The sequence below is a fragment of the Hippoglossus hippoglossus genome, chromosome 14 (genome assembly GCF_009819705.1).
Source record: "Hippoglossus hippoglossus isolate fHipHip1 chromosome 14, fHipHip1.pri, whole genome shotgun sequence".
Lineage (NCBI taxonomy): Eukaryota > Metazoa > Chordata > Actinopteri > Pleuronectiformes > Pleuronectidae > Hippoglossus > Hippoglossus hippoglossus.
Window position 1 is genome coordinate 24,191,063 of NC_047164.1, and position 15,745 is coordinate 24,206,807.

The 15,745-nt window shown below is 39.8% G+C and overlaps 1 protein-coding gene across 25 annotated transcripts in view; it reads right to left on the minus strand.

Moving 5' to 3' along the window:
* Window positions 1–15,745, minus strand: part of dlg2 (discs, large homolog 2 (Drosophila)) — a 188,388-nt gene that overhangs the window by 64,669 nt on the left and 107,974 nt on the right. Inside the window, exon 1 of one of the 25 annotated variants that reach the window (XM_034605689.1) lies at window positions 7,474–7,785. The exons of the other annotated variants lie outside the window; for them this stretch is intronic. Coding sequence (XP_034461580.1) covers window positions 7,474–7,557 — 84 coding nt within the window. The 5' untranslated portion in view covers window positions 7,558–7,785. Of the gene's footprint in view, window positions 1–7,473; window positions 7,786–15,745 lie in introns of those variants that run through there. 25 annotated transcript variants of the gene reach the window in all.

Here is a 15,745-nt window from a genome sequence, read left to right on the forward strand (position 1 = left end):
TTCCCATGCCTTCAGAACGTGGAGGGGGCAGAAGGTTCGGGACACTTCCTCCATGGAGGGTGTAGCCCAGCGAAGAGTTGTTCATCATGCTGTCCCACCGTCGCTTCCCCATGAAGCTCATTGTGAACGGACTGTACATCCAAATGAACCCTGAGCGACTGAGGTTACCAAGCAGATCAAACCTCTTCTACAAAGAACAGGGCATCTTGTTTGAATAAAGACATCCCAGTGAAGATACAAAGTTCAGTGACTTCCCACATCTTCAGAAGTAAAATAATCCATTCTAATCCAGTTTACATTGTTATAAAATCCACTTCTCACCCATTAGCTGGAGTTTGGGTGGATTAGAGGCCCTGCGCTGGACACATCTGCCTATCTATGTGCAGCTGGGAGACACAGTGCATTCTTTACATAGGAGGACCACGGATGGGTGATATTGCTCTAGGGGGGTGTAAGCCAGGGGAAACACTTGCGACACATACTCAATATATCTGATTGGGTGAGAGCAGCAGTGGCCGGGCCAAAGAAGTGAATGCGATTGGATTAGGCAGGGCAGAGTGCTGGGTGCTACAGCCCACTGATATAACTCACATGGAGGCATAATTAATGCCTGAGGGAAGTAAGCTCTGTCAGGAAGCCAAAAGTAGATTAGAGACAGATCAATGGAGCACGTCAGGAAAAGAGGTGGAGCCCATGCCACAAACAAACACACACCCATCAAAACACAAACACACCATAATGAGCTCAAATAATTTAACTTAGTCACTGCAGTGGGAGCTGAATCAAACACAAGCGAATTGAAAATTATAGGAATAACCTTTTGTTCGACACTTTTGTGATTGGCACAATCAGAGAGAAGAGGCTGAACAAGAAAAGAGAGAGATAAGCAGCCTCCTCAACAACCTGTCTGTCTCCTCCCATTCTTCCTCCTCTCACTTTGTGTTCTGTCTCTTTCATTTGCTCGTTTGTCAATGGCCTCTTCTCTTTTAACCAGCCCATGGCCATCTCCCTCCCACACACAGGCTTCTCATTTTCTCCCTCCCTGTCTTCCACTGGGTCAGGCTGCAAGAGGATGTACGGATGTTAGAACAACTCAGGCCTCAGGCCCGGGCTGCCTGGAAGCAGTGACGCTCTCTGTTTCAGGACTGGATGACTGCAGGATTAGACTCGCCCTTCGTCACACTGAAAACAACTTGTAGGTAAGACAAACATAAATAACGGTAGAGGGTAAGCAGAATGTGACTGCAGACATGTTGGATAGGCTTAAAAATAAAAGAAATAGTCACAAAGATAACCCCATCACACACTACCATTTTTCACTCTGTTCTCCAACTGCTTGACATTGGCCCTCTCAAAAACCCACTCAGCCATCATGCTACAAGAGTGCATATCCATTATCGCAAGGGCTGGTTCCCACACAGCAAATGGCTGCTTTGCCACTAGGACATCATGAGTGTGGGAAACGTAAAACAGGCTAAAGAGGGAAGAGAGAGAGAGAGCAAAAGACAAAGAGAGAGGAAGAAAGAGAGAAAGAGAGATAATTTATGTCTTTAAATACTTAGTTAGAGTGGCAGAGCCCAAAGGTTTTATGCTCAAATGAAACAGAGTAAAACAACCGATAAAGTTTTTGTGAAACAGATGTACTGCACCTAAATTATATTTAAAAAAAGTGTTTTCTCTGGATTCAGCCGAGTATTTTGGCACTCAGCTGTCAGTTGCTAATTGGACTGTCTCTGATTAGAAACTGATTGATTGATTGATTTTTATACTCAATAACAGGCAAAAAGAAAAGAAAGGCTTTCCTTCATGTTTCTGTGAGCTGAGCTAATGATGAATCCAGTCTGCGGTGATGAGAGTCACTATTCAGCTGCCAACAAAGATGAGTGAGAAGCAGGATGGTTCATGGTGATGCGGGTGTTTGAGGAGGCAAAGGGGAAATAGGGGCTATTCAGATGACGCTGACAGTGAATCCTATTCAAACGGGACTCAAATCATTCAAACTGAGATGTAGCTGCTTCAAACCAACCTCAAAATTCCACAACAGTTAAACACAGCCTACAAGCATTTCCAATTTATGTTCATAGATTGAATTTTACCGCACTGTGCAGTCAATCTCAGCAGTTTGTTTACAGCAAGCTTTTGTCAGCAGATTACCAACACTGCCTGCTCAAAGGATAAGCGTGAGTGTTGTAGAGATGTTGTGGTACACTGCTGTCTCTAACTCTTTGACTTGCCAGTATCTAGTGATGTTCTGCCTTTAAGTGTCCATTACACATTATGACTTTGACTATGACTTTTTCAAGACTCAGTTTTGGCTTGTGGGGTAGTCAAGGACTTCCTGATTGTAATTACACAATTCATTTATAGAATGCTGCACATGTTCTTTGCAACTGCAGTATTACAAAAAAACCCTCTGTGTCTTATTTATTTAGTGTTGTTGGCTTATTTCTGTGGGCTCAGTTTGTAATTATGATATCTCTGACAGCAGACAGCCATTCAGCAGCTGTGAGGGTTGCTGTGATCCGTGCTAAGTCCTTTGAAATAAAGCACAGTTCACTGTGGACAGCTGTAGAAACAGATTAATTTGGGATGTTTGGAGAGCAAGTTACCATTTGAAGTGGAGAGCCAGGTAAGGTAGAGGCCTGAATGGCTCTCTGTGATAAAATGACCAGAGAAAACCACTATTGTAATGAATTTATTTTGAATACTTTCAATTATTTATGTCAATTTATATATTTTAACACAGTAATTTTTTATTTGAAAATTACCATTTAACATATTAGGGCCAATCACATGCTTACGTTTGGAGATATGTCATCTATCTTTCTCTTTAGCTCAATGAGCTATATCTTCAATCCCTAATCCATGTCCCCTCTCCATGTGTATGGAGGTAAACAAATACTACATCATTCTATGAATTAATGTAGGCTGGTTATAGTTCAGCCTTTCACCCGTCTCCATTGCTTCATTCAACAAGGTAACAGGTACAGGATGACTGCACCAGGATGACTGCACCAGTGTAAATGTGACTCAGTTTCATTTAGCAGATTTGTTGTGGCAGGTGAGATTATCAGGTGTGTGAGAAAAGTATCAGCAGAAAAGTGTGTAAGCCATTAGTGGTAGCCAAGTTACTTTAGTGAGCCATAAAGCCTTGAAGGCTGATGTATAGTAACTGAAGAGAGGTGCATTGTCTCACCTCCACCTCAATGTCTGCATGAGTGAGTCATCCAGGCGGTGGATAAGATGACTGATTGGCTGAGTAGATTTTTTTTATTTTTTTGGCAGAACTACTACCACAAAATGTTACCAGTGGAAACACTGTTATGATACCACTAATGTGCTGTCACATTTTTACAGACTCTCTTAGCAATTGGCGACATCATCATGCATCGTGGTATAGTGATAGGGCAACCCACTAATGGTGACTAACGTTATATATTTTATTTCACTACATGTATTGGTATCCTGTGAGTGGCTGGATCTATTGAACCCTGAGAAAATTTGCACATGCCACTGTCCAGAGACTAAAGTGACAAACAATATTGCTGCAACGGATAAGTGTTAATTTCATACAATTTCAACAAGAGAGTAAAGATATGCAGCAAAGGTCCCCAGCACACATCAAACCAGAGATGTTTTGGTTATGCAACATAACCAATCAGCAACAAGGACGCTCCAATATAAAGAGCTTTAATAGAAACCTCCACTCTGGCGTACAGGCAGCTCAAAGCACAGCATGATAATTGTTTGAAGAGGTTTAGGGGGAGTGGGTGTTTACTATCACCACTATAAAAAACAGTTGACGGTGATTGTAGACAATGTGATTTTAAACTGGATACAAAAATGGCCAGCACGGTATGACCTTATCCTGTTAGGTAAAACCCATCCTTTGCTTCATGTCAGCCGGTGACTCATTCCTGACCTCACCAACACTGCCTCGCTCATCCCACTGACCAAAATATAACCTGAAATCTGTGTTACAAATTTAGACATGGCCTTTAATTCCCTTTTTGCCCTTGCATATCCCATTTATTACCAAAACACTATCACTACATAATGCATGTGCTCCAAATGGCTGAAACACAGCTTTTATCCAAGCCTTTTTGGAAGACACTGCAAATAAACAATAAAATAGAATTTAGAAAATAGCAGCAAATCTTTACATATGTCTTTTTATACAGTAACTCTCCATATGATCCACCTTGTAAGCTTCTCTGTTATGTAAAATGTGCTCAAATGATTTCGGAGAAAATTTCACAGACAAACTTTCTGTTTAACTCGAAAATTCAATGCAACAGTAACAGTGTGCAGTGGAAATATGTATCTTCAAATAATTTAGAGAGAGGAAATTACAACAAGTTCTTTTCTGGAGATGACACCTGGCTAAATTTAAATGTGGCATGGATAGTGTCCCATTATTAAAGAATTCTTCCAATTTGGTTTCAAAGCACTGCTGCATGAACCTGTTCTTCTAGATGTGAGGTGTCTGTTTGAATTAAAACTGAATAAAAAATCATTTGTCCTGGGAAAGGGACACTAAAGGAGGTAATGTCTGCTTATTCAGAGCTGATACTGAAAATAACTTGAATATCAGCTTGCTTTAGTCTTATCTTATCTATTGTATTCACTAGTTTGAACTTGAACTCTGTGGCAGGGATTTAGAAAAAACATTTAGGAAACAGTTGTCGGAAAGGCATTGCAAAGACAACGATTCAATTACTTCAGTCTACCTTAAAGCAGAGATGGGGAAACAGAATTTTTCCCAACTGGGAAGCTTTCAGGTGCTGTATGTACAGGCCATTCCGAAGAGAGATGAAATCTGAGAGCACGTTGGTTTAAAATATCACACAGCTTCAATTAGTTGCTTCCCAGCTGAGTGGAAGAAAGTGTCCTCATGTATTACTGTATTCATACACTCACATATACCCCCAGAGCTCCATCACCTTGTGACACCACAGTCCGACCAGGTCATTTAATAAAGACCAGCATGGAGACTGGGAAAGAATGGGGTGCACATTCTGCCCCTTAATCTTTGTATGAGAAATTCTAAAACCTCCAATATTTAGCTTTCAAACTTATTATTATTGTATAAATTCCACCATATGAGGATGTAAATCTTTTCAACAGTCAATAAGTTATTTCACCAAGATGTAAAAGGGAAGAGTCACATTGTAATCCTAATCCTTCTCTTATGCAAGTATAACCAGTCATGTCATTAGATGTATACAGCAACATATGCATATATGCTTAATGGATATGCAGTACATGTATCCCTGAAAGCCCTATATTGTTTGCAAAAGCATCATCTCAATATATTATGTCCATTACTGGTTCCATTTACCCAGTACCTTAGGCAATTAGGTAAAATACAAGCACTTTACTGCAGCATCTGTTAGCTTCCACCACATCTTTTACATTTGACTCACACCCATTTGTTGGTAAGCAGCATAGTGCTTTTTGTTCACTAAATGTGGCCTTGACACACTCACTGCAGGGAGTCACAGATTACGTATGTAGCTAGAGTATAATCAGTTGGATTGATAGTTAGATAATTGGTGAGCTGGTCTAACATTGGAAGATGTTGGCATCAGACATGAGGACAAAAGTGGGATGAGTGTGTCAAAGTGTGAGAAAAGACAAAAGGAAGGAACCTGGGGCTCGTAGATGGTGTAAAGGCCAAAAAATTGGCTTGTGGCCAGAGCTATTTCTCATGTTGAGGAAAAACAGCTGCTGGACGAACTTTGAGTATTTAATGGAAAACCTATTTGCAATGAACTACAAGGTGCCTTTGAGCAAATATATTCCTTTGGTCCTCCATAGAGTGTAATTTTGCTGATTTTCTACCACTAGCTGAATACAGAAGAGTGCTGCCCAATCAGGCACCCCCCAGGCACCAAACTGTAAGTATGGATGGAGGGCTTTAGAAAAACAGGATGATCAGCAGTCCTTGAATGAGGAGCTGAACCCAGTCTTTGAGTCCAAACAGCAAAGAGGCCATGGGTTGTTTGTAGATGAACATATGATGTTTAGCACCACACTATCACAACACTGAAACGTCAACAATCACAACATTTTTAACCTGGTCTGCCCATCCTCTCTCACATCCTCTGCCATGCTTCTCTCAACCTCTCTACACTTAACATGGTGTCGTCATGCACCACATTTCAATACCTGAACACGGCATTAATACCTGAACACGGCATTAAATGTTTCATGGAGGTCAATAGTTCGAGGAAAAGTTGATTTTAGTTCATTTTTGATGACACAGAGATGTTCTTGGTCTATGCAATATTGAAATTGCATGTCTAGTAAGAAAGTGTAGTAATGATAAAAAAAAAAGCATTAGTAGCCCCTTGAGACAGCACAGCTCCATACATCATTCAGTACCAAAATGTTGGCTGGATGAAGGTCATCTGTTAATGCACATCTGAAGGGTTCATCCACTTGGGAGCATGAATTTGCCCTGAAAATTACTTTTAGATTATGGGATAGCTTCTGTCCTCTGTAAATTTCATTAAATCTGAATAATTTGTTTGAAGACAACGGAACAGCATGAACATATTAGGTTTATTCCCAATTAATATTCACAGAATATTTTGTAATTGAGACAAACATATGTTACCTTTGTGTTGTCATAAGAGTAAAATCAGTGAAATTTCACCTGATTGTGGTTCTAAATGAAAGGTCATGGAGCCAGCAAAATATTTGTAGAAAATCTCGAGAAAATGTGTCCAGTAGTTGTGAACTGTGGACTGACCATCATTCCCAGCCTGAGGCTATAAAGCAGATGTCTGACTAAGTGCACGTCAGTATTTGTTGCCATTGGGAAATATACATTCTTTTTCGTGTTGTGAATATGACAAAACAGCAACACTGTGAAAAAAATGAGCATCCAAAGGCAAAAGAGAAAAGCTCCCTGTCTAGAGGGTTCATAGATCAGAGGACACTGAGAGAATACGCTGGTGAGAGCAGAGTCTGCAGTGTCAAAACTTGGCAATTCTCGAGGCAGATGGTCCAAAAGATGTTGGGAACAGAATAACTGAAATAGGTGAATTTGTCATTGCTTAATACGTTGATGTGGAGTGAGCCCCTGAGTTCCATGTGCAATACAAGACTTTCCAGGCAGCAGGGCCTGTTTTACCACATTGTTTATCTTCCCTCTCAAAGGAGACGGAAAGTACGTCACTGAGCAAAGTTAATTTCCCCCCAAAGTCAAATGGCTAACGTCAGCATCAATGTTAATCAAGTAAATCAACAGGTGAATTGCAGCAGGATTACCGGCTGCAGCACTACCCAAGTCACATATTTAGTGCATAGAAAGCAATTCATTAAAATGTCCATATCAAAGCAACAGTTAGTGCTCAATGATGAGATCAGCAGTGTGTTTGGCACAGATCTGCCATGAAATTGCATTCTCAACCTGTTTAGTCAAGCCAGAGTAAATCAGCAAAGCAAAGACAGTAGTTAACCTACCTTGTCTTTCAGCATCTTAGCTTTCCGGCTGTTCTGTACAAGTCGTCTCCCTAGCTTCTTGGCATACCAAATAGAGGCAAACATAGCGACAGGTGAAATTATAATGTTTTCTGGTCTGCAGGGACAGCCCAAACGGCTCTATCTGCTGCCCATCTGGAGTGAGTGCTCCTTATCAGCAGAGTATAGCGCACAGGCAAGAGCAAAAAAGAGGGAGGGAGGGAGGGAGGGAGAAAAGAGAGGATGATGCTGAGAGAGGGAGAGCGTCTGCACAGCAAAGTCAGGTCTCCGTCAGCCATACAAGCAAGAGCAGGGAGGGAGAAAAAGAGAGACAGAGGGAGAGAAAGGTTAAGGAAGAGAAAGGAAGGAGGGACCAATGCTTTCCACGTGGAAACAGCATCTTGAGCACCAATTGAAATCTGCTAAGAGGTTTCTGGCACCTCCCTCTTTCCAGAGGTGCGGGTGGAAAGGAGTGGGTGATGTGCTGCTGTCACGATACCTACGCCAGCAGCACTCATTATCCTAAAGCCAATCACAGCACTGAACAAAAACTGACTGAAACATCACATCTTTACCACAATATGTATACCTGATGAAAAATAACCTTTAGATTTCTATCATAACAAACCCCACCTTACTACATACTGTGTGGACAGCATTTCAACAATAGCCATTCAATATATCTGCATCGCTTCACTGTCTTGCTTTCATGGGAACAAACTGCGTATTGTCTTGCACAGTGGATTCACAATAGACAATGCACATTCTGGATCCTGGAGTGTGCACGGACTATGTGGAAGACAACATGTGATCATGAGTTAAACTGTTCGATGTGATAGTCTGAACATTGAACCGTTGTTTGGCAGCATTCACAGATGCTGCTCTTCTGCTGTTGCATTTCCCACAGTGGGTCAACACAGGAAGTGGTTTTGAGTCGGCTGTCTCATGCGTGTTTGACGGTACAGATTCACTCCTATTTAAATCAACCCAGCTCTCTACGCAGGCCTCAACTCACCTTTTGCTCTCGCTCATGAATGTGAAATGAGACGTTATTATATATTTTTTTTAAGTCTCTTTTCCTTTGTGTTATACATATAACTACAGCAATTTTGAACTGGACTCTTTTCCTGAACGCCTGATGCTGCTCCGACATTGTGCCATGCCACACTCATGTGTAGACAAAGTGTAACAGACTAAATGCTTGAGGTGCAACTGCTTCCCCCTGTGGTCAATGCACGCATTATGTAGAACTGAACTCTGAGAGCTGTATGACCACAACAGATTTGACATACAAGTGCTTCCACATCAACTAGACCATTTAAGAAAGATAGGACTTTAGCCAAGAGAGAGGAGCTGAGAGCTGGGGCCTGGAAGCTGCCAGATCCCAGGAGCAACAACTTGTAGAGTTGGTGTCAGAATGCAGTATGACGATGAAGAAGGAAGATGAAGATGAAGAAGGAAGGGAGGAACAGTAGAGAGAGATGCACCATGTTTTACTGCTTGTGTGACCCCATGCAAATCTCATCAGTCAGCAGTGTGGGTGTCCGTGGCCCCAGCGGTGGGGAGAAAACTGATGACATGTTTGAAGCTGTAGACTTAAAAGTAGTAAAAGTATTTTTGCTGTATTAGGAACTGAAACTGTTATTTAGTGTTTATCTATTGTAAATGGGTTTTATTTATGTGATTTTTTGTGTAAATTGTGTAAACCCTTATTTATATAAGTAACATACTGTACTTCAAACTGGTGACGGTAAATGTGTTAAACCAACTTACAATTTGCTTGAGCAATAAAAAGGTTTTGTGTTTTGTATTGGAAAAACAATACAATTGGTTCTGGCATCGCTTAGGAACCAGTATCGATTTAGCACCAGTATCAGAAAAAAACAAAACGATACCCAACCCCTGTCCCATAACCAAACAGCAGATTACTGCAGTGCAATGGCCAGGTTTACGTCAGGTCATTCACTGTGACAGGCAGAGGGGATCACTGTGAGCACATAGTGCACACTGATGTGTGGACGCCTTCCTTGACATTGTCCAGACAACAACATAGCCTCATAAACTCGTAGCGGTAACAAAACACCAGCTGCCAATCTCAGTGGTTTATGGTCCCCATGTGGCATCTCCGTCACCACCATAACCCCAATATGTAATTACACTGCATAATAGCCTAGTCACTGCAGCGAGGCTGTCACCCCTCACCACTTTAAAGGAAGCTTCGACTATGGGTCTGGAGACAGAAATAGATGCATTCAAAGAAGTACAGTTTACCAGAGACAGGATCAGTGAATTGTAAACTACAAAGATCACAAGTTAAAGATGTGTTTCATTAATGTGCTGGTTGCTGACATTACACCTCATAATGAGCCATATTAACACTGCTGCATCAGCCTCCTCTTTCTCTGAACCCAGACACTGCATTTTACCTCTGGACCTCAATTCAAACCTCTCTCATCACTTAGTTGACTTGCTTTGCATTCAAATTATTCTGCAACAGAACCACGAGGAAGGCACAAAGGCCTGTTCCTCCCACTTTAGTGTGTGTGTTGACAGCGTATTCCGGACCAACGTCCCATAATAACACGGCTGCCCTTCTATCACTAAAGAGAGGGAGAGCTGCAGGCTAATTGCCAGGAAAGATGACACCGCACAGCTGAACAATGATAAACTACAGGGTGGATACAGGGGAGGTGACGTGGCTGTGTTTTTCTCTCTTCAGCCTCAGACTGGCTCATTCTACCCTGGGTTGTCCGATAACAATTTTCAGTTTGGAATTACAACAAATAATTGGGATTTAACAGTATACATATTTTTTTTTTATCCAATTTTTCTTTCTAGATCTAAATATCTAAAAGAGTAACAACAATTTATTTAAATGACAACTAATAAACCAAATAAACCAAACCAGATTATTGTCTTTCAAAATGGTGATAGCAACCCAGAAGCTTCCTCAACAGTTTTCTGCAAGAAGAGTACACACAAAGTTATTATGTCTCCCCACAAATAAGAGAGCTCCCAGGACAAAAACCAAGGCCAAGTTATTGTGCAATTCCCAGTTCCATCAACATAGTGGTGGCTGTGAGAACATTCTAAGCTTGTTTAAAGTATCTACCATTATGTTTCCTGTGGAGACCGTCTGACTGACTTTATGACTGACTGATTTTATTTGCAAAGCCAATATTCACAAATCCCAACAAGGTGCACCATCCTCTGTCCTATACCTTCGACTAGTGTTGACATTGATTTAAAAATATGAAAAATGTTTGATATTTACATCAGAAAGCCGCAATAGCCAATGAGAGGGAGCTGACCGGGAAGTGTCAACAACTGGATGTTGTGTACCTGTGCAGCTGCGACTAAGAACAACAATACATTTCCAATCTCCAGCTCAAACGGCCAAATATTTAAAGGGATGGTTCACCGAAAGATGAAAATACACCCATTACCTATGTGAGGAGAATATCAGTGGACACTTTGGCTAAAAACACGGTGTTAATGACACTGTTTCAGGTCACATTTGAATGTTGGGGCTTACGGACACTTGGATGACACCACAGTGTATGTATGCGGTGTGGAGGCATGTCATGTTTTGTTTTCTGTTATTTGTTTTACGTTTGAAGACTTCAATTGTATTGATACAGTGTTTTTCTATTAGACATACACAAATAGTACATTGGGAGCTATCTGGGGTTCAATGTCTGCTGAAAGATATTTTGAAAATCAAACAACTTCACATCTTTAATCCACAATTCCTCAACCCCATCCTTTTTATTGTTGTATTTTATTGTAACCATGACAGATAATAACCTGTAATCTAGGGGGAAAATGTAATGTAATCCTTTTATTCACATGCATATGGGTCATTGACGTGACGCCTATATTTTCTGTCCGACTGCATTTTCTTCTGTTAAAAAAAGGTTTAAATACATAAAGAAATACCATATATATGTAGTACCTGTCCTGTATATGTACACACTTTAAATTTCCAAAAACCATTAGTTATTTAAATGTTTCTGTTTTTTAAAGTGTCAAAATATCATGTGGTGCGACCGTCCGGCCATGACTGCTGTTGTGAAAACTTCTTGGAAATTACTCAAAATCTATTCAAATTTATTTTCTGCCATATTTGGCATGATTTCCAAAGTCTTTTGTAATCCTGTACAAAATTGCAAAGCATTTGCATTTATATTTCCATCATAGTATACAAACAAACTTTGTCCGATGATGTCCATTTTATGAAATATCATGTGGTGCGACCATCAAGAAATGACCAATTTGGGACTTTGATGGTGAAATCCATTCAAAGACAGGAAGTTGCATCATAAACCATTTTGCCAAGGACCCATGGAAGCAGCAACAGGTTTGTAACTCTCTCTCAAATTTGGAAAAAAATAACCTTTTTCACAGCTGGTATGTAGTTGCCACATTTGGATATCATGTGGTATGACCTCAAAAAAACTATGAATTTGTAGTTATTTCTAAAAATATATATTTTGATTATAAATGTCATAGCGACCTTTTGTGCTGACCTAGTTTGTTTTCTTTAGGTGGCCAATTCTGTGGCTGTAAATTTTGACTGAACTAGAAAAATATCATGTGGTGCGACCAAATGTGGTGCGACCATTGCAGAGTGTTTTACATGATAGATATATGTCCTAGATTGGGAGTTTTGGGGCTTTTTTAAATTCAATTAATGATTTATATACATAAAGTACTTTATTTTAATATTATTTGGAAAATATTTCTATGCAATTAGAGTATTTTTTCCTAATATTTCAGAAACAACGGTTTATGTTTAATTTTTGTACAATATCATGAATAAATACCCCAAAAATGTAACATGTAATTTTATCTCGGTGATTATGAATTTATTAGTAATTTATTATTTATTTATGTGTTTATTTATTTATAACTGTTTAAATTTATTTTACCAGATGCCACTTCCAAGCAAAATAAAAACCGCTCGCCATATGCAGCGTGTTAATTCTGACCCTGTAGCAAGAGCGGAGAACCTTGCTCAGAGAAGAGAAAGGTATGTTAAAACATTTTAAAAATGAAAACTACAAATAAAGCAACATGAAGTACATATTGCTCTTATGTGTTTTTCATTACTGGACGAAATGCATATTTGCATTAAAATGTTCATCTATCATTCTATCATCTATTTGTGTTCATGAAAATTCTATGAAATTTTAACAAAATCTGGTTTAAGTCAAATTTTTGTATGGAATTTATTGTTTATTGATCTTTTTAAACGATAGGAGGTTTTCATATCATTTGGAGCGACCACTCATCATGTGGTGCGACCAATAATACCAAGACCTGTATTCAATTTAAAGTAAAATATAACATTTCTGTGGCTGAAATATTAATCACTGATACAGTATGCTTAAATGAATGGTATTTTTTAAACATTTTTATCAATTTTATGCACTTTACTGGAAAAATAAGTGGGGGGAGGTGGTGAAGGTACATGGAGTGGTGAGGTTCCCCCTGATATTTTTACACTGCACATATCTGTAATCAGGGACATCAAGCAATAACCACGTTTGTCAGGGACAGGGCAACACAAATTCAGTGCAGCTATTAACTGTGCTGGGCTGGTGTCGCTTTCGGACAGAACAATGCAGCCCTCAGTGCACTCTATTCTTGATGTCCACTGAAGCACTTAACCTCCTCCAGCCGGATGTGTCTGTCTGTGAGCAAAATGACACATAAGCGCAGGAGGGTCAGTCAGATTCACTGTGTCTTCTCTTGCATGTGATTTTGTGACTAAACGTAGTTTGAGGACCAGTTGAGGGGTTTCTCCTTGTTGAAGATGGTGTAGTGTGTGAGCCCCCCCTCAGTTGTGTAGTCTGAACTCTGCTCTAGAAGACTTTTTGTTCGTACTGTGCCTGTCTGAATATCACAGCATGAATAATTATCAACACTACATTCCCCAAAGTTGGCATAAGGATAGTAAGTGATTACTTCCTTTTTATTGTAGCTGTGTACACCACATTGCAGACTATTTAGATAAGACACAGCATCTTATAAATTACCTAGAAAAACAGGTAACACCTGGTGGTAAAGAGAAGAGGGTTCTTGCTTTGCAAATACCTTTGATTAAGGTGATTTCAGACCTCCGTATATAGGTTAGATTACCTTAAGGCAGCTTCTCAATCGAAATATTACAATGTCAAATAGGGCTGATACCTTGAGAACTTGCTCTGGAGGGGTTGTTATATTTGACATTTACCTGGCAAAGCTGAACCTATGAGGGAGCATTAACGATTACATTTCCTCTGCTACACTGATTACTAATCATGTGTGTTTAACCTCACTATTGCAACACATTTTGAACTTTTGCTGTATGCTTCTTATTGCTCATTCAACACCATTGCCTCATTTGAACTGTTATGCAGATTCATTTATACATTTCAACAACAACACAAGCTGGTTAAAACTGTTATCTTAAGTAAACTAGAATTACCGCACTGCAGTTGTATGCCAGTGTAGTTTGGGTGCACATATTTCTACATATACATTTTTTCTAGATTCATACAACAGGGTTCTTGTACAATTTTTAAAGCCAAATTTAATGCTTTTTAAGACATTTTTGAGAACTCAATGATTATAATTTAAGAGCCATCTTTGTCGTTACTCTTGTTGAATAATTATCAGTCTGTTTGTTTATTAGTTTGTTTGTTGTACAATGTTATGTCATGTCTGCCAATAAAGCTTCATTGACTTGAACATAAAACGGGCAAATTATGTCGGGCAAAATTCAAGTGGTCACTGACCCTTTACATAAACCTCACAAGCACAAAAGGTAGTTCTGATTCCCCACGGCGGGCCGGAGGGATAAAAACAGGCTACCTACCAGAGGTGCCAAGGTAACGTTAGTGTCCATAAAAGCGAGCCAGCAGTACTCGTAAGCTAACTTTAACATCTGTGTGCTGCAACAGGCCGATCTGTTTTCCTCCTGTGTAACGGTGCTGTTTTCTTTAAAACTACAGTGTAGCCTAAAGGAATGTAAATGATACATCACTGTGTCTAACTGCTTGTTTGATTGTGTTAAGAAACTACGTGGTTGAATGGTTCACACACTACAACTGCCATGGAGAGACATTACTTTCAGGAATTACAGGGCTGATTGCAGTTCCGTAGCTGACCACTGATATGAACCATTGGGAATTGTGTGGCGCTGTGTCGTGCTCTGCCCACATTTATACTTAACATTCAGCGTGGTAGAAATAAACACCCATCGGTATTTTGAGATTAGAGAAATAAAATAGGCAGTGTCTCAGTACTATATTTTTAAAGACGTTTTTATGGTAGGACTCTGTGTGTGACAATTTTCCATTCAGCCTTAAATGCACTGCCTGCAAATGTAATACTTTGCAGCCAATTTACGGTCAATTTAAGACCTTAATTTCATAGATTTCAATTTGAGACTTTTTAAGGAGCTGAAGGAACTCTGCATACGATTTATTTTTTATCTTTGACAACTGAAATGTAATCACTTCATCTTTGAGTCCAAGAGACAAATGATGAAAAGTTGAAGACATTCCCTCAAGTCAGTCTTGAGATCTCACATTAATGAGGCCAAAGAAATGTTTGAGTTCACAAGAACAGGACGGACGGAAAAATGGAAGGACATACGGACAACTAATAAATATAATGCCTCCAGCCACTGGCTGTTGCCGGGGCAAAGTCATAAAAATTTAACAATGTCAAGAATTTAAGACATATATAAATTTTATTTATTACTTTTAATCAAATTAAACTATAAATAATAACAAATCTACAAATGCATTTAAGTATCAGTCTGTGTAGCACGAGAGGGAATACGCAATGGCTATCACAGAGGGAACTTGTATATTGTTTTATTTTCCATCCATTTACATTCCAGTATTGTATATTTTTGTGTCTGCTGCCGAGAGCTTGAAGTGTCAAGGTTAGATAGTCCAGGGAGGCTGGATCCTCGCTTACTGGGGAGAATTGTGAAAGGCTGTCAAGCAGGGCTGGGAGAGGCTTTGGCCATCTGGAGTGCAGGGTCCTGGTGTCTCAAGGGTCTCACTCAAGTTGTGCTCTGCGTGTGTGAATGAGTTTGTGTGTATGTGAGACAGGACTGTTTGGTGGGAAGGTGAACACAGTGGGGATAAGGTCGATCTCATCAAGCCACCCTTAGCCTCCTGCATTTGCATTTTCTTAGTCTCTTAAAACACATACAAGAGATTGAGAATATTACCAGATACTGTACCTCAGGGAAAATAATGCAAGAGATTATTTA